At 43.4% G+C, this 19,857-nt stretch overlaps 1 protein-coding gene across 1 annotated transcript in view; it reads right to left on the bottom strand.

Moving 5' to 3' along the window:
• The window catches only part of LOC116789380 (zinc finger CCCH domain-containing protein 3-like), a 116,682-nt gene that overhangs the window by 33,868 nt on the left and 62,957 nt on the right, over positions 1–19,857 (bottom strand). Inside the window, 1 exon segment of the mRNA XM_032693171.1 lies at positions 4,133–4,326. Within this exon segment, the coding sequence (XP_032549062.1) occupies positions 4,133–4,326 (194 nt within the window).

The raw sequence follows: 19,857 nt of genomic DNA, 5'->3' as shown, positions 1-19,857 counted from the left end.
AAGGAATTGAGGAATCCCAAAACTATGGGATCGACTGTAAAGGAGTCAGGAGATTGAGGAATCCCAAAACCAAACTCAGGAAGGGCCAAGGATTGAGCTCAAAGGGGTTAAAGGATTGAGTAATCCTAAAAACAAGGGACTGAGACTGAAGGGGCCAAGAGATCCCAAAATCCTAAAGACAAGGCACTGAGATTGAAGAACCAAGGAATTGAGCTCAAAAGGGGTAAGGGATTGAGGAATCCCAAAACCATGGGATTGACTGTAAAGGGGTCAAAGGATAGACAAATCCCAAAAACAAGGGATTGACCCCAGAAGGGACCAAGGGATTGATCTCAAAGGAGTCAAGGGATTGAGCAATCCCAAAAAGAAGGGATTGAGATTGAAGGGGTCAAGGGATCCCACAATCCCAAAGACAAGGCACTGAGACTGAGGGAGCAGGGAATTGCGTTCAAAAAGGATTGAGGAATCCCAAAACCATGGGATAGACTGTAAAGGGGTCGAGGGATTGAGAAATCCCAAAACCGAGGGATTGAGAAATCCCAAAACCAAGGGATTGAGATTGGAGGGCCAAAGGATTGAGCTCAAGAGGGGTAAGGCAGAGCAATCCCAAACCCATGGGATTTACTCTGGAGGGATTAAGGAATTGAGCTCAAAGGGGATAAGGGATTGAGGAATCACAAAACCAAGGGATTGAGACTGAAGGGGCCAAGGGATCCCACAATCCCAAAGACAAGGCAATGAGATTGAGGGAGTCAAGGAATTGAGCTCAAAAAGGGCAAAGGATTGAGGAATCCCAAAACCATGGGATTGACTGTAAAGGAGTCAAGGGTTTGAGAAATTCCAAAATTAAACTCAAAAAGTGCCAAAGATTGAGCTCAAAGGGGTTAAGGGATGGAGAAATCCCAAAACCAAGGGAGTGAGACTGGAGGGGCCAAGGGATCCCACAATCCCAAAGACAAGGGACTGAGACTGAGGGAGCCATGGAATTGAGCTCAAAGGGGGTAAGGGATTGAGGAATCCCAAAACCATGGGACTGACTGTAAAGGAGTCAAGGGTTTGAGAAATCCCAAAAACAAGGGACTGACCCCAAAAGGGACCAAGGGATTGATCTCGAAGGAGTCAAGGGATAGAAGATCCCTAAACAAGGGACTGACCCCAAAAGGGGTCAAGGGATTGATCTCAGAGGAGTCAAGGGATAGAGAAATACCAAAAACAAGGGATTGAGATTGAAGGGGCCAAGGGATCCCACAATCCCAAAGACAATCCCTGAGATTGAAGGGGCCATGGAATTGAGTTTAAAAAGGGTAAGAGACTGAGGAATCCCAAAGAAAAGGGATTGGGTTTCAAAGGAATAAGGGATTGAGGAATCCCAGAGAAAAGGGATTGCAATTGAAGGGGCCAAGGGATTGAGGAATCCCAAAACCAAACTCAGGAAGGGCTAAGGATTGAGCTCAAAGGGGTTAAGGGATGGAGCAATCCCAAAACCAAGGGAGTGAGACTGAAGGGGTCAAGGGATCTCACAATCCCAAAACCCAGGTACTGAGATTGAAGGGGCCATGGAATTGAGTTCAAAAAAGTAAGGGATTGAGGAATCCCAAAGAAAAGGGTTTGGGTTTCAAAGGAATAAGGGACTGAGGAATCCCAAAGCCAAGGGATTGCCACTGAAGGGGGAAAAGGGATAGAGGAATCCCAAACCCATGGGATTGATTGTAAAGGAGTCAAGGGATAGACAAATCCCAAAAACAAGGGACTGATCCCAAAAGGGGCCAACGGATTGATCTCAAAGGAGTCAAGGGATTGAGCAATCCCAAAACCAAGAGATTGAGATTGAAGTGGCCAAGGGATCCCACAATCCCAAAGACAAGGCAATGAGCTTGAAGTGCACATGGAATTGAGCTCAAAAGGGGTAAGAGATTGAGGAATCCCAAAACTATGGGATCGACTGTAAAGGAGTCAAGGGATTGAGAAAATCCCAAAACCAAACTCAGGAAGGGCCAAGGATTGAGCTCAAAGGGGTTAAGGGATGGAGAAATCCCAAAACCAAGGGAGTGAGACTGAAGGGGCCAAGGGATCCCACAATCCCATAGACAAGGCACTGAGATTGAAGGGGCCATGGAATTGAGCTCAAAGGGGGTAAGGGATTGAGGAATCCCAAAACCATGGGACTGACTGTAAAGGAGTCCAGGGATAGAGAAATCCCAAAAACAAGGGATTGACCCCAAAAGGGGCCAAAGAATTGAGCTCAAGAGGATAAGGGATTGAGGAATCCCAAAAACAAGGGATTGAGATTGAAGGGGTCAAGGGATCCCAAAATCCCAAAGACAAGGCACTGAGATTGAAGGGCCAAGGAATTGAGCTCAAAGGGGTAAGGGATCAAGGAATCCCAAAACCATGGGATTGACTGAAAAGGGGTCAAGGGATTCCACAATCCCAAAGCCAAGGGACTGAGCTCAAAAGGGGCCAAGGGATTGACATGGGTTGGCTCCAGAGAGCTTAAACCTCTACCTTTGGGAGCCCAACAATCCAAGGCTCTGGATCCAACAGTCATGGATCAAAATTGGAAACCCCAATAAACAAAATCCTGGGGTCGGTTCTCACCTTCACCTCCCCAAACCCACCAGCCTTTCTCCCACCAAGCACCTCCCAAGAGCTCAAATCCTCCCTGGAGGATGAGGAAAATCACACAGGGGAGGATTTGCCCACGGAAAAAAGCAACCTGGACGCTTGGAAAACCCCTTGGAGTGAGCCCCAGGTGCAATTCCTGCCTCCAGAGCCGTTCCAAGATTGGGGTCAGGGCCTGTTTCCGGACAACATCCAGCCTTAAATTGGTTTCTGTTGCTTCCAATCTTGTATTTTCCCTTCTGTTTTTCCTCGTGAAACATTACATTGCCCAGCACCTCTTGCTTCCTTCCCGGATTTCATGGAAATTCCTCGAGTGTCTGAATAACTCTTCAGCAGGAAGGAAGGAAGGGAAGGTTCCTTGGGAGCTGGAAAACCCGATTATTCCGCTTGTTTAATTAACTTCCACCCCACTGCCTGTTTCCTAACGCTTCTGCAAAGGGAAAAAAAAATATATCCTTGCTGAAATGTCATTTATCCTGAAGGAAAAGGGCTTTTCCATGTGGGATTCCGCATCTTTGTCCTGCGCTGGGATGAGGGTGACTGTTGGAGCTCTGTTTTGAGACTTCTCCATCCTCGATGGAGCTACAAATTAGGCCAAATCCAAGATCCCAATCCAGCGCTTTGTGTTAATCCTGCGTTTCGCTTGCGGAGTTCCGTGGAATTCCTTTGGAAGAGGATCCACAGATGTGACGAGAGCACAGTTCTCAGTTCTCAGCAGCTGCCCCGAAACACGGATTGCTCCAGGTTTTTATACCCAAAACATCCCCCAAAAATTATTCCTGGAATGACAGTGACACTTCCCTTGTTCCTAAATTGAGTGTTTTCCATGTCTCTCCACCCTCGACGAAGGAAGTCATGGAAAAACCACGGCAAACTCCCGCTCTTCCCATTGCTCCAGGAGACGGATGAGATGCTCCATCGCTCCTGGGAATCTCAGGATTGAATCCAGGGGTGCAGGAAGTGCATTCCCAGGACCAAATTTTAACTCGTCGCCGGCATCCATCAATAAATTCCTCGATGGGAATGATGATGGATCAACCAAGTTGAACGAAGCTCAACGGAAAGTTGGGAGCTGTGCTGGAATTCCGTCTTTTAGGGTTATCTGCACAATGTTCCTCCCAAATTTTTTGGTCAATACTGACCAGAGTTTGAAGAGCATCTCCAACCTTGTGATGCCATTTGAAGTCACTCAAGGCTTCGCTCAGGTTCTAAGAAGAACCGAGTTTAATGGCGCAGATCTACGAGCATGAACTAAGCCCGGCTTAAGAAAAACATCAATTTTCTTAAACTTCCCATCTCTTTAACATTATGTCCCCTTTGGTGCTCCTGCAAAGCAGGAACAGCTCCTGGCACCCACAGGATGCCCGTCCCCTTGGCATCCGTTCCCTTGGCATCCGCTCTCCTACGAGGCCGGAGGATGAGCAGCAACACCAAGGGCTGGGAATAAACGGCTCAAAAACTTCACTCCATGGATTCTGGGATGGGAACTGGGACAAATCCTACTGCTCACCTGCTCTGCTGGGGGTTTTGGTGCCCAGATCCCTGCTCCTGACGGGGGTGCTGGAGGTTTTGGAGAGTTTGTTGGCCGACACTCGGTACAGGACGCCGCCGATGCAGCGGAAGCCTTTGCTCCTCCACCGCGGTGGCACCAGCTGGGATTTGGCACCTTGGGGTGATGGTCGGGTTTGGTTCAACAACAGGGACCTGCAGGAGAGTAAGATAGTCAAGGGGAGCCCAAATTAGGGGGAATATCCCAAAAAAGTGCTGCTCTGTGAGCAAACCCTCAGATCAGGATGGTTTGGGTCGGAAGGGACCTTCCAGGTCATCTCATTCTGACCCCACTGCCAAGGCCAGGGACACCTTCCACTAGAATGGAGGGGATGTACGGAAAAGCCAGGGGGGAAAAGCTCTGATTCCAAGTCATTTACACCAAAAAACTCAACCTTCAAGGACTCTGCCACTTTTCCCTCTCTTGGCTTGCAGCCCCAGCCCCAGGGAAATGTGGATTTTATCCCATGATGGAATCAGCAACGTGGGATCTTCCCTGAGCTGAACCAAGTTTTATGGAGCTCTACAAGCTTTGATATCCCTGGAAGTGCTCAAAGCCAGGTTGGATGGGACTTTGAGCCACCTGGTCTAGGGGGTGACATCCCTGCCCACAGCAGGGGTTTGGAAGGAGATGGTCTTTAAGGCCCCTTCTGACCCAAAGCATTCCATGATTTTATGATCCCTGCATGGGACAAGTCACCCAAGACCATTCCCATCTCCATCTATCACCTGCAGGAGATGCTGGGACACAAGTGGGATTCAGTGGGTGGCGTTGGGAACCTGTTCCCACCTTCCCACCTTTCCCTACATCCACAAATCCCGTAACGAGGTAGCAGGACGGCAATGAGTCGGGAGCCATAATCCAGGGCATAAGGAGCCCAAAATAATCCCATAACATTATCCTGAAGGATCAATAAACTCTGAAGTGGCACCTTAGGGATAAATACCATGGAATCATCATGGAAAAGACCTCTGAGATCATTGAGTCCAACCTGTGCCTCATCCCCACCTTGTCCCCCAGCCCGGAGCACCAAGTGCCACATCCAGTCCTTCCTTGGACACCTCCAGGGATGGGGATTCCACCACCTCCCTGGGCAGCCCATTCCAACATTTAACAACCCTTTCCATGAAGAAATTCCTACTCACGTCCCACCTGAACCTCTCCTGTCTTGCTAAAGATCCCAGAGGGACCATTTGTCCCTTTACCACCCAAAACCCACCCAGTCCATGACCCGACACCTCCTGCACCGCCCGCCCCACCCCAGAGCCTTCCCGGCTTTTCCCTCCATCCCCCGTTATCCAAACACAGCCGAATCCAATCTCCTCCGACATCAGCCGCCTTCCTCATTTAGTGCTAATCCAAACAGTAATTTGTTTATGCAAATTGGAGCTCTAATTTCGCATTAAGCCCAAACTATGCCCGTAATGCTATTAGCGGAACGTCCATAAAACCGCGCATTAGCCGGAGAAGATCCGTAAATTAAGATCCAACCCCCATCCGAGCAGCGGGATGCAAACCCCGGAGAGCGTCTCCTTGAAACGAACGCCTGCTCCCGAGGAAAGGAGAGCTGGAAAAACGGAATGGTTACAATTCCTAAGGCTCGCCCTGACAGCCCCTTCATTCCCGAAGGTTGTTGTTGCACCGGGGAAGCGCTGCCGGGTTTTTTGGGGGAAGGGGATTGGATAAAGGAGAGGCTGCCCTTGCTTTCCAGTTTTCCCGGGGTTTGCTCCTCGTGGAATAGCTCCAGAGAGGAGCATCAAGTCCTGGGAATCCATAAAGAGCCACAGGGGTGGCACCTTTGGGTGAAGGTGTTGATGGCACAAAGGACATTTGGGTCACCCTTGGACCACCCAGAATTTCATGGAAAACCTTGGAAAAGCCAAGGTTTCATCCAGCGTTGGATGTAGGATCTGGCGAAAGGTCTCGTGGCTTTATCAGCAACCAAATGTGGGCAATAAAAATGATATCAAATGATATCAAATATCCAAGGGCCGGCAGGGCACTGGAGAGAATTTTCCTGGAGAGCATCTCCTTTGAAGGAACGTTTGCTCCCAAGGAAAGGAGAGCTGGAAAATGGAATGGTTACAATTCCTAAGGCTCGCCCTGACAGCCCATTCATTCCCAAGGGTTGTTGTTCCACCGACTACCGAGCTCAGGGAAGCGCTGCCGGGTTTTTTGGGGGAAGGGGATTGGATAAAGGAGAAGCTGCCCTTGCTTTCCAGTTTTCCCAGGGTTTGTTCCTCCTGGAATAGCTCCAGAGAGGAGCATCAGGTCTTGGGAATCCACAAAGATCCCATGTCGTTGGGTGAAGGTGTCGGTGGCACAAGGGACACTTGGGTCACCCTTGGACCACCCAGAACCTCATGGAAAATCTTGGAAAATCCAGCATTGGATGCAGGACCTGGCGAAAGGTCTCGTGGCTTTATCAGTGACCAAAGCTGGGCAATAAAAATGATATCAAATGATATCAAATATCCAAGGGCTGGCAGGGCAAGGGAGGGGATTCTTGCCCCCTGCTCTGCTCTCCAGAGATCCCACCTGGAATTCTGCCTCCAGCTCTGGGATCCTCAGCACAGGAGAGACATGGAGCTGCTGGAGCGAGTCCAGAGGAGACCATGGAGATGCTCTGAGGGCTGGAGAACCTCTGGAGCCAGGCTAGGAATGCTGGGTATGTCCAACTTGGAGAAGGGAAGGATCCAGCTTGGAGAAGGGAGACCTTCTCCAAGGAGAGCTGGAGAGGGAATTTGGAAAAGGGATGGAGGGACAGGACACAGGGAATGGTTTCCCACTGCCAGAGGGTTAGATAGGATATTGGGAAGGAATTCTTGGCTGGGAAGGTGGGGAGGGGTTGGGATGGAATTCCCAGAGAAGCTGTGGCTGCCCCTGAATCCCTGGAAGCGTCCAAGGCCAGGTTGGATCACCCTGGGATAGTGGGAGGTGTCCCTGCCCATCCACAGGGTCTCCAGTGCCGATGGCTTTTGGGATCCTGAACGACATCAGTCCCTTCCAAGAGGCTCCGGAAAATCTTCTAATTCCGTAAGTACTGTCCATAAATTATCTCTGGATCACACACAGAGATACAAACACACATCTCTCCCCACACAGAGACACAAATTATTGAATATATTGAATATATACCCCGAGTCCACACATTGAAATACGAGATCTGTGTATTCCATAGAATAATAAATGGAGATTGTTTTATACATAAATCTATATATTATTATCTGTATTCTCCAGGCCTTGTATCTATCATTATCTATATATTATAGATTTTATTCAATGTATGCAATGAATACATAGATTGAATGTTATATATATACATAAAATATAGAATTTTTTATATATATATAAAGTATATATATATATATGAAGTATATATGTTAAATATATGTATAGTAAATATAAATATATATATATATCTTATTATCTAGAAATATTCAACATATATACTTAATGATATCCAGAGATAAATTATGAGATATATTTACATTTATTATATTTATTATATTTACTATGCTTATTATATTATTATCTGTATTCTCCAGGCCTTGTATCTATCAATTATCTCTAGATTTTATTCAATGTATGCAATATATATATCGAGTCTTATATATATATACATAAAATACATATAAAAAATATATATATATAAAGTACATATATATATATAAAGTATATATATATAAAGCACATATATATAAGTATATATAGAGTGTATATGTAAAAATATATATACATATATACATCCTATTATCTAGAAATATTCAACATATGTATAACAATATTATAATATTATTATAATACATAATATACTTAATAATATCCAGACATAAATTATGAGATATGAAGCTTGGATTGTATTTTTATTCTTAGTATTTTATATTATTGATAATATTACTGAATATAGAGAATATATATTCAATTACATATATATATTCAAATAATCTTATATATATATACATAAAATACATATATAAAGTATATATATAAAGTATATAAACACATAAAGTATATATATATAAATACATAAAGTATATATATATAAAGTATATATATTTATTCAATTAGGTATATATATTCAGTTAATCTTATATATATATACATAAAATACATATTAAAAGCATATATATACATAAGGTATATATATAAAGTATATACATATTAAGTATATATATATATAGTGTGTATATATATAAATATACATATATATATCCTATTATCTAGAAATATTCAACATATATACTTAATTATATGCAGAGATAAATTATGAGATATGAGACCTGGATTGTGTTTTTATTCTTAGTATTTTATATTATTGATAATATATAATATAGAGAGAGTATATATTCAATTATGTATATTCATATATATATGTATATTCATATATATATATGTATGTATATATATATAGGTGATAGATGTAATATATAGATATTTTCCATATATGTCATATTTTTCTTAAGTCTATTGGAAGGGGAGGAGAATAAACTATATAGATATTAATGGATTATATACAGACATGTATCTGATATATCTATAAGATGTATATCTATATTTAAGTATATCTATATTTAAGTATATATCTATATTTAAGTATATATATCTATAGATACAACATATTGTATCTATAGAGTTATACCTATATATTAAATATAAATATATCTGTATATATTAATCCACCTCTATTATCTTTAATATAATAAAACCTATATAAATATCTTCATAAATATATTCATATCTATTTTATATATATAAATATATAATAGATATTTTATATATATGTATTATATATCTATACATTATATAGATATTTATATATTTACTTATATAATTTACAATATATTTAATAAATACATAATGTATCATAATATATATTTACATATATTACATATTTAAATATATATTTTAATATATTTATTTTATATATTTATATCTATATTTTATATATCTATATTTTATAAATTTAAATATGAATTCTCTACAGATATCTATACAGACAAGTCTTTCTATCTCCACACACAGCTCCATCTATACCTCTATAAATATATATCTACACGTATTATCCAGAGCTAATAAATCAAGATATTTGGAATACAATTTTTTATATGTGCATTGATATGATTGACATCCTCCTGCTCCAGCCCAGCTCCTCCCCTGGAAACCCTCCTTCCTAAAAATTCAACTTTCATGGGATTATTCCCCCAACTGAGATGAGAGGAGTCCCAAAACCCACCTCAACCCCCTCCCCAGGAGCCTTTGTTATTTATATTTATATTTATATTTATATTTATATTTATATTTATATTTATATTTATATTTATATTTATATTTATATATGTTTATATTTATTTTTATTTTATTTTTATTTTATTTTTAATTTTAAATTTATATTTATTTTATTTTTAATTTTATATTTCTATCTATATTTAGTTTTATATATATATATTTTTACACTTAATTTTATATTTATTTTTTATTTATATGTTTATGTTTATTTTTATTTTTAAATTTATTTTTAATTTTATTTTTGTTTTTATAGTTATATTTATCTTCTTTTAATCCCACAGGTTTCCTCTTCCACCCTTCCTTTTCCAGAGCAATTTTAAGCTTGGAAGACTCAGCCTGGGGCTGGTGGGACCCCCCCCCTCTTGCCTACAGATGTTCATCCCATCTTGGGGTTTTTTTCCCCATGGAAAACCATCGGGAGAGGAGAAACACCGGGACGCTTCCGGGGGGATTTCGGCACGTGTTGGGTCCAGATTTAACCACATCTTAGAGATACAAACTATTAGTAATTAGAATATTTTTTATAGTTATTATTTATTGTTTTAGGTGGAATATTCATAATAATTATTGTGTTTGTTATTAATTTATTCTATTTGCATTTATTATTATATAATATTATTAGGTATATTATTATATATTTATTCATTATATATTTACATATATATTTCTATATACTACATATTTATTTATATATTTACATTTATTATATTTATTATATTTACTATGTTTATTATACTATATCATATATTATAATGTTTATTGTGTATAATGTATTATATTCTTATACATTATATTTATAATATTATCTTTGTTATGTTTACTAGAACTGTTGTTATATTTATTACATATAATATATATTATAACTATACTATTACATATTATTTATAATATTTATTATACTAGGTATAGTATTCTAATATTTATTTTATTTATTCTGTTTATTGTATTTATTATATTTACTGTATTTATTATATTTATTATATTCGTTATATGAAATTCCACTATATATTAAAATATTTATTGTCTATAATATATTTTTATATATTATATTTATACTGTCTGTTATGTTTGTTATAACTGTTACATCTATTATATTTATATATAATCATAATATTAAAATATAACTATAATATATATTTTTATAATATTTATAAAATTATTATTATATTAGGAGGAGTATTCATAATAGTTATTGTATTTATTATATTTACTATATTTACTATATTTATTATATCACATTATCCTATACATATTAAAATATTTACTCTGTAGAATGTATTATATTCTTATATATTATATTTATATTATCTTTGTTCTGTTTATTAGGACTGTTATTATATTTATTATATATCACAATATAATAATAATATCATATTATAAGAATATAATATTATGACTATAATATATTTTATTTATAATATTTACTATACTATTATTTATTCATAATAATTATTGTATTTATTATGCTTATTATATTTATTATGTTTACTATATTTATTACATTAAATCACATTACACTACATTATACTAAAGTATTTATTCTGTAAAATGTATTATATTCTTATATATTATATTTATGTAATCTTTGTTATGTTTACTATAACTGTTATTATATCTATTGTATATTATATATACCAATATTTTATTATTATATTATTATTATATTATCTATAATATTATATTTATTATATTATATATTACATTATATTATATATATATTTACATTATATATTTATATTATATATTACATATATTAAATATACATATATATAATACATTATGTGTTATATATATTACTTATTTTTTTATTTACAGAAGCCCAAAGACATTTAAAATTAAAGGAAAACCACCTTTTTTTTTATGGAAAAATCCTGCCCACACCAAAGAGCAAGGAGGGACCTCAGCTTCCCAACATTCCCCTGTCGGAAAACCACCTTTCCCTCCAAATCCAAGCTGTTGCTCCCAAGTTGTGTGGCCTCAACACCACCCCCTCCCCACCAGCTCCGGAGCTTTTCCTCCATGGAATTGTCTCCCTCGGAAAGGGAGACCGGAGGGACAAAGGAGGATCAAATTAAGGAGATAAGAGCGGGGCCCAAGCACCTGGAGAATAAACCGACCCCTCAACACGAGGGGGGTTTGTAATTCCCTAATTCCCTAATTCCCTCTCCCGTGGATCTAAAGAGTCTCCCGGCCCTTCCCGGCTCCTGCAGGAAATTTCATTAATGCCGGAAAATAGGGAAGGAATTAAGCGTGGATAATGAAGGGTGGGCTGTGAACGGCACCTTGACTTTGGAGCCTTTGTAAGGGGAGCCACGGACTCTTCCCTTCAAATCCATCTCTAATCCATTGGAAATACTCCAGCAAATTATCTCCCACCCTCAGCCCCCACTGGAAAACCGAGTCCCAACGGAAGTGACAGCGCTCCCGAATTTATCCCCCTAACCTTGGCTGCACGGGGGTGAGGATTGTGTCTCTCTCTTGCTCCCTACAGGAAGAGACCTTTTTAATGGGAAAAAAGGGTTGGAGGGAGGTTGGAAAAATGTTTAAAAACGGCGGCGGAGCCATCAGAGGTTGGACGGAATGGGAAAATCGGAGTCCGGCGCTAAAAGTGTTGCAAAGGGAGGTCCTGGGATTGTAAAACACTCAAGGTCAAGCTGGGAGAGATAGGAATGTTCAGCCTGGAGAAGGGAAGGATCCAGGGAGACCTGAGAGCCCCTTCCAGGGCCTAAAGGGGCTCCAGGAGAGCTGGAGAAGGACTTGGAACAAGGTATGGAGGGACAGGACACAGGGAACGGCTTCCCAGGGTTAGATGGGATATTAGGAAGGAATTATTCCCTGTGAGGGTGGAGAGGGGCTGGGATGGAATTCTCAGAGTAGCTGTGGCTGCCCCTGGATCCCTGGAAGTGTCCAAGGCCGTGGTGGAGCAACCTGGGATAGTGGGAGGTGTCCCTGCCCATGGTAGGGGGTTGGAATTCCATGATCCTAAAGGTCCCTTCCAACCCAAATCATTCCATGGTTCTGCAGGATGAGGTTTGGGCTCTTCCATGGGATCCCTTGAAGCAGCAACTTTCCCTGGGAGAACATTCCATGCTGGTGCTTTGCAGACGCTCGCGGCGACCACGTCTGGTTTCTCTTTCCCAGGATTAAACACCGGCCTGCCACATCCTTTGTGGAATTCCAGAAGGATTTAGGTTGGAAAAGCCCTCTAAGATCATGGAATTCATCTGTAACCCTGCACTGCCAAGGCCATCACTGCCCATGTCCCCAAGTGCCACATCCACACGGCTTCTAAATCCCTCCAGGCATGGTGATTCCACCCTGGGCAGCTGTGCCAGGGCTGGACAACCCTTTCCAGGAAGGAATTTTCTCTAATATCCAACTTAAACCTCCCCTGGCACAACTTGAGGCCTCTCACCCTGTCCCTTGTTCCCTGGGAGCAGAGCCCGATCCCACTCGGTTCCACCCTCCTGTCCCCCTGGATTCCCCCCCTTGAGCCTCCTTTTCTCCAGGATGAGCCCCCCCAGCTCCCTCAGCTGCTCCTGCTGCTCCAGACCCTTCCCAGCTCCATTCCCTTCCCAGGACAGGCTCCAGCCCTTCAACATCCTGTGCCTGGAGATCCCAAAACCTCCCCCCGGACTGGAGGTGCCTCAGTGGTGCCAGCACAGGGGAACGGTCGCTTCCCTGGTCCCAAAATTCCTCCAGTCTTCCCTCCTCAACCAACTTCATGCTTCTTTGAAGCTGGAAAAGCTGATTCCTTCCTCTGAATCTTCCCGGAGGAAAATCCCTTAGGAAATGGGAATGTTGCTTCCAACAGACTGATGAACCCAAAGCACAAACGGGAGCAAAGGCAGCAGATGCCAAATCCACGCCCTTTGCTCGCCTCCAAAGCTGCTCAGAATGGCACAAACCCACCAAAACCTCAGCCAGCAGCTGGAAAAACACGATCCCTCTTAAATTAATCCATGAAAAAGTAAAACCAACCCCGGAATATTCCCAAGCTAAGACGGGTGAGCGACGGAGAGCAACAAGTCCTTGGGTTTAACACCCCGGGGATAATCTGATCCTAAAAACCCTGCCTGAATCCCTTCAAAACCTCACCTATGTTGGAAACATAAAATTCTGGGAGTATTTGATGCCTGGAATAAACGAAATCCAACTCCAAGAGTAGAGGGGGAACATCCCGACGACGTTTGAGCCGGATGAAGCCGAGAGGATTTCCCGGCGCTGAGGGCGATACAAGCGGCTCTTAAAGGTCGTTTTTTCTTTTCCTCCTGGTGAATCTTCTTTAGGTTCAGCTTAAGAGTTATTTCATTTTATTTCTTTTTTTTTTTTTGTGGAAGTAATCCTTACATATAGTAAGAAATCACATTTGCATGCTGGCATTTGAATCCCGAGGAAAGAGCGTCGGGAATCGCCGGCAGGGAACAGGCAATGCAAAATCCTGAGCTGGGAGAAATACTTCCACAAAAATCCTGTTATTTAGGATTAAAAGTGCTCCTCAAACCCACCAGGAACTCTCTGAGGTGCTGCACAACTTCCCCTCGGAAGCTGCTCCGATATCCTGGAATGTCTCTCTCTCCTCACCCACCTGAGGATCCCAAAAACCCACAGGAAAGAGCAAGTCATTCCATTAAAATGATTTATGGGGTTTTTATCAATGTTAGAGAGCTTTCCTCTTAAAATAAAAAGGTCAGATCTCACATAAACACTTAACAGGACTCAATTTACTTAAAGAACCTGATTGGGATTATTGGAATAATTGAATTGGCTGATTATGATATTGGAGGTTGAAAAAAAGGGATTGGAAATGGAAAAAACGGGAAGGAATGTGCCTTTTCCCAACACACAACCATAAAAATGGGGAATCCATTAGTTTTAAATCCACGGTGACCAGCGAAAACCCCGTTAATTTACCCCCAAACAATTCCCTCCATTCTATAATTAGCTCTAATCATGAAACAAACACTTTAAAAAAAAAACAAACCCAAACCTATTTTAATTTGGTTCAATGGACTATGAATTTCCATTCAAATGCAGCTTAATGTGTAATCTCAAGGACAAAAAAAAAAAAAATAAATAAATAAATAAATAATAATCCAGCCTGGATCTCATTTAGTTTTCAAAACCTGGGAAAAATGATGAATCTCAATGAGCACCTTTTAAGCTCCTTAATTACCTAAAATAAAGCTGCCCCTTCCCAACAAATCCCCCCGGGCTTGGGAAAGGAAAATAGTTGCAAAATGTAGGATAACATCACTTCCCCAATTTCCACATCCCACAGGATGCCTCTTTCCCAAATCCTTGGGCAGGTTGGAGAATTTTCTCCTCCAAGAATTCCACTTGGAATTCCACCCAGGTATGAAAATAAGATCCTGAACTTCTCGCGGAGGCTCCTCAAAGGGCTGGAAAACCTTCCCCTAAACTGAGAGGGAACATTTCATGGAATCATAGAATGGTTTGGGTGGGAAGGGAGTGGAAAGATGGAATGGAATGGAATTCCAAACCCCTGCCACAAGCAGGGACACCACCCACTATCCCAGGGTGATCCAGCCTGGCCCTGGACATTCCCAGGGATGGGGCAGCCACAGCTTCTCTGGGAATTCCATTCCAGACCCTCCCTACCCTCCCAGCCAGGAATTCCTTCCCAATATCCCATTTAACCCTGGGAAGCCATTCCCTGTGTGCTGTCCCTCCATCCCTTGTCCCCAGTCCCTCTTCAGCTCTCCTGGAGCCCCTTTAGGCCCTGGAAGGGGCTCCAAGGTCTCCCTGGATCCTTCCCTTCTCCAGGTGAACATTCCCAGCTCTCCCAACCTGTCTCCAGCCCTTGGAGCATCTCCATGGCCTCCTCTGGAATTACTCCAGCAGCTCCACATCCCGCTGATGTTGGGAATCCGCAGTTGGATCCTGTGATTCCCTGAGGTCTCCAACACCTCCTCTCTCAGCACAGGAAGTCGCATTTTGTTGGATTTATTTTCCAATTCCCATAAAATTGTGTTTGGGGCTTGGGAAGAACAGGAGAAGTGTCTTGGATCGTTGTCTGTCCCTGTAAAGCCCTGGGATGTAGCAGGAATGGAAGATGAGCTCAGCATTCCGGGAAGAAGCACCATCCATGGTATTTTCCTCCCCGTGTTCTCTCCACCTGGAAAACTGCTCTTGGTGATGCAGTAATCCATGGAGTGGATTGGGAATCTGGTGCCTGGATTCCTGCTCCTATTTTCCAGCTCCTCTACTCAGTGTTTTCCCACAGGTTTCCAGCCTTGCCTTTCCCTTGTTTTGCTGGGAAGACTGGCTGTGGGTGGACTGTGCTGGGAAAATCACTCTGGAATCTGTGGTCCCCTCTGGACTCACTCCAGTTGTCCTGGTTACAATCCCTTCCCTCAAGTGCCTCATTATTCCCTCCCCCTGGATCTATTCCCTCAGGAAGCCATTCAGCCCCATTCCTTCCCTTCCATCTCCCGAGTGTCTCCAGGAAAAGCCCCGGCAGAGGCTCCAGGTTGCCCTCAGCAGCTCCACCGGGCTCAGGTGCTCGGTGAGGGTGAATCCATGTGCCAGGGAAAGCTCTGGAATGCTGCCAAGGCCTTCCCAAGCACAGAGGAGATGCCGTTCCCAGTCAGAGGAGCTCGGAGTAGCGGGAGAGCAGAGCTAAATCCCGGCTATTGTTTGGAACCCGATGCATTCCCGAGGGAGACGAGGAGCCTGGATACAAAACCAGCTCCACGTGCCAAGGATGGAGAACAGGGAAAGAATCCACCTCATGACCTCCTGCACTGGAGGACTGGGGAGGGCAGGGATGGAATTGTCCTACAGAGACAGACGGGAGAGAAGGCTGTGGAGCTGCTGGAGCGAGTCCAGAGGAGGTAACAGAGATGCTCCGAGGGCTGGAGAACCTCTGCTCTGGAGCCAGGCTGGGAATGCTGGGAATGTCCAGTCTGGGGAAAAGAAGGATCCAGGGAGACCTGAGAGCCCCTTCCAGGGTCTAAAGGGACTCCAGGAGAGCTGGAGAGGGACTTTGGACTTGGGACAGGACACAGGGAATGGCTTCCCACTGCCAGAGGGTTAGATGGGATATGGGGAAGGAAGCCCACCCTGGGAGGGTGTGAGGCCCTGGCACAGGTTGCCCAGAGGAGCTGTGGCTCCAAGTCCCGTCCAACCTGGCCTTGGACACTTCCAAGGATGGGGCAGCCACAGCTTCTCTGGGAATTCCATCCTAGTCCCTCCCCACCCTCCCAGAGAAGAATTCCTTCCCAATATCCCATCTATCCCTGCTCTCCTTCATTTCAAGGTCATACCTTCAGTTCTCCCCTCAATCCCACATCTCCCTTGGGTTGCTTCAGCTCCTTGTGTTTCAGGTTCTTCCACATCTCTCCTCCAGAGCTTCCAGGAGCTTGGATTCCTGCTCCCCAACTTCCATAAGTTCCCCTTCTGACCCAATCCCAGCCCACATCCAGCTCATAGAACTGGAATCACGGAGGCTTTTCAGTGGGAAAAGACCTCCAAGATCTTGGAATTGTTTATGCTGGGAAAGATCCTTAACATTGTTGAGTCCAACCTGGAGAAAAGGGGGATCAGGGGGGACCTTCTGGGTCTCCACAACTCCCTGAGAGGAGGGGGGAGCCAAGGGGGGTCGGGATCTGCTCCCAGGAGGAAAGGAAACAGCTGTGCCAGGGGAGGGTCAGGTCAGACATCAGGAGGAATTTCCTCATGGAAAGGGTGCTCAGGCACTGGAAGGTTTGGAGTCTCCACCCCTGGAGATGTCCAAGGAAAGCCTGGACGTGGCACATCTGTCACAGGTTGGATCAGTGATCTTGGAGGCCTTTCCCAACCTCAGTGATTCCGGGATTCAGGGATTCTGTTAACTGAAAACTACCAAATCCACCACTAAACCACATCCCCAAGTGCCACATCCACATGGTTTTTAAATCCCTCCAGGAATGCTGACTCCAAGCCTTGACAACCCTTTCCATGGAGAAATTCTCCCTGACATCCAAAACAAACCTCCCCTGGGAGCAACGTGAGGCCGTTTCCCCACGTCCTGTCTGCCCTTTGTGACATCCCAACCCCAAAATCCACCTTCCTCAGCTTCCCTCCACCGACTCCTCCGATCCCACCCACCGAGATCCACGGAAGGATCCTCGGAAACACTTCCAGGAAGTTCGGGCTGTAAAAACGCCTCTCCCCGAAGAGAGAGGAGACAAAAGTCCCCTGGGAGAAGATTTCCCTGGGAGAAGATTCCCCAAGGGAAGCTGTTTCTCAAGGTAGGTCACCCCTGAGCCCAAATTCTCCCCCCTCCGTCAAGGTCCCGTTAAACCGCTTACGGCGGGAGAATGGAATTGCTGACATCCCCTAATACTCGGATTTCCGACGGCGGATCAGTAATTACGCCGGGAAGAGCGGGAACTATTGTCCCATTAATTAGATTCCTCATGCCCCCGTTAGCTCCGGAGACGGGAGGGAGCTCATCCCGGTTTAATTCCGATTGCTGGCACGGACCTAAAAGTGCTCCCACGTGGAATGCATTTTTTGGGAAGTGCCGGGACCTGTGTCCACGTGGGAAAGGGCTTTAAATCCTTAATCCCTCCGAGGCACCTTCCTAGGGAAAGTCCAAGACCTCCCCCTGTCCCGGCACAGACATTCCTTCCCCTGCTCATCCCAGAGGAAATCCCAGAGCTCTGGGTGTGCCCTGGAATATCCCACAGTAAATCCCATCCCAGAGCTCTGGGTGTGCCCCGGAATATCCCAGAGTAAATCCCATCCCAGAGCTCTGGGTGTGATCCGGAATATCCCAGAGTAAATCCCATCCCAGAGCTCAGGATGTGCTCTGAAATATCCCAGAGTAAATCCCATCCCAGAGCTTGGGATGTGCTCTGGAATATCCCAGAGTAAATCCCATCCCAGAGCTCGGGATGTGCTCAAGAATATCCCAGAGCAAATCCCATCCCAGAGCCCTGGGTGTGCTCTGGAATATCCCAGAGCAAATCCCATCCCAGAGCTTGGGATGTGCTCCGAAATATCCCAGAGTAAATCCCATCCCAGAGCTCAGGATGTGCCCCGGAATATTGCAGGAATTCTAATTGCTGGGGATCATTTCAATGCCAAACCCAAAACGGCTTCAGCTTTGAATATTTATCCCAAAAAATCACCCAAATCCCAATGGGGGTTTTTCCCTCCTGCCTACTTTCCCAAAATTGCTTTTTCCAAGGATATTTCCGTTCTAAATCCTCTTTTTCTTGCACAAGAATAACACCCTGATGAGCCGAGACAGTTGATGGATTTTAATTAAAGCCAATATCTCGCACCGGGAGCAGGATTCCATGGAAAAAACTGTGCTCCGGGAACTCCCTGAGCACGGAAAAGGTTAAAAAAAGGGAATTATCCCTTGGAAACCTCCCCCCTCGCCCATGGACACAGCTACAGGGGCTTGGACTAGGGATGGATCCACATCTGTGGAGATGAATACTGAAAATGAAACTTAAAATTCATTAATTAATTAAAATTTAAAATGAAATTTAGCTCCAAAGGCACAGAAATCAGGGCAGAGAAATCAGGATTTTTTTTTTCCCTCGGTTTTCCTGCCTTATAATAAACTTAAGGAATAAACAACAAACCCAGGTTATTTCTCTAAAGAACCTTCAGGGGTCTCTTCCAACCCAAAACATCCAATGATTCTGTGATGTGGGTTTTCCTAAAGCTTTCCCTGCTTTGGGAATTGCCATTCCAGCTCTCATGGAAGCAGTAAAGGAAGAGGATCCACACTTAATCCCGGAATAATGAAGTTGTAATTAGAGAAATATAAAATAAAGAAGTTAAATATACAGGAAAAATTGTAAATGAAGAGATAAATATTAAGATAAATTTATAAGATAAAAGGAACTAAATAAGTTTAGGAATAAATAAAATAATAAATAAAATCAGATAAAGCCCCAAAGCTTCTAAACGGCACCAAGAGGCCCTAAATCAGGGACTGGGGGGGGGGAGCTGGGAAAAAGGGGAGGAATTTATGGGATTTGGAAGGCTCTGAGGTGTAAAACCCACCCATTCCAAATTTTGGCACGCCGGTGCTTTGGGGCAACATCCTCATTTCCAAAGTGTGCCCAAAGCCCAAATAAATCAGGATTCTGCTGGCACCAGACCTGGAGCAGCTCCCAAACTCCCAAAAACCTCCCCAAAATCTCCAGAGAAACAAGAAAACCAGGAAAAACTTCCCAAATAAACCCCAAACCAGCCCCCAGCTGCCACGACCCTCCTCAGGTCAGAGCTTCCGAGGCGACTTCCATGGCATTATCATCCCCCCCCTTCACATTTTTCCATGGAAAAGGGGATGGAAAAGGATTGTTGTGATACCCCAGGGCCACCTTTCCGTGCCCAGGCACATCCCTGGTAAGCAGCCAGGCAAAAAT

Source organism: Chiroxiphia lanceolata, chromosome 1 (genome assembly GCF_009829145.1).
Source record: "Chiroxiphia lanceolata isolate bChiLan1 chromosome 1, bChiLan1.pri, whole genome shotgun sequence".
Lineage (NCBI taxonomy): Eukaryota > Metazoa > Chordata > Aves > Passeriformes > Pipridae > Chiroxiphia > Chiroxiphia lanceolata.
This window is presented reverse-complemented; position numbering and strand designations above follow the sequence as displayed.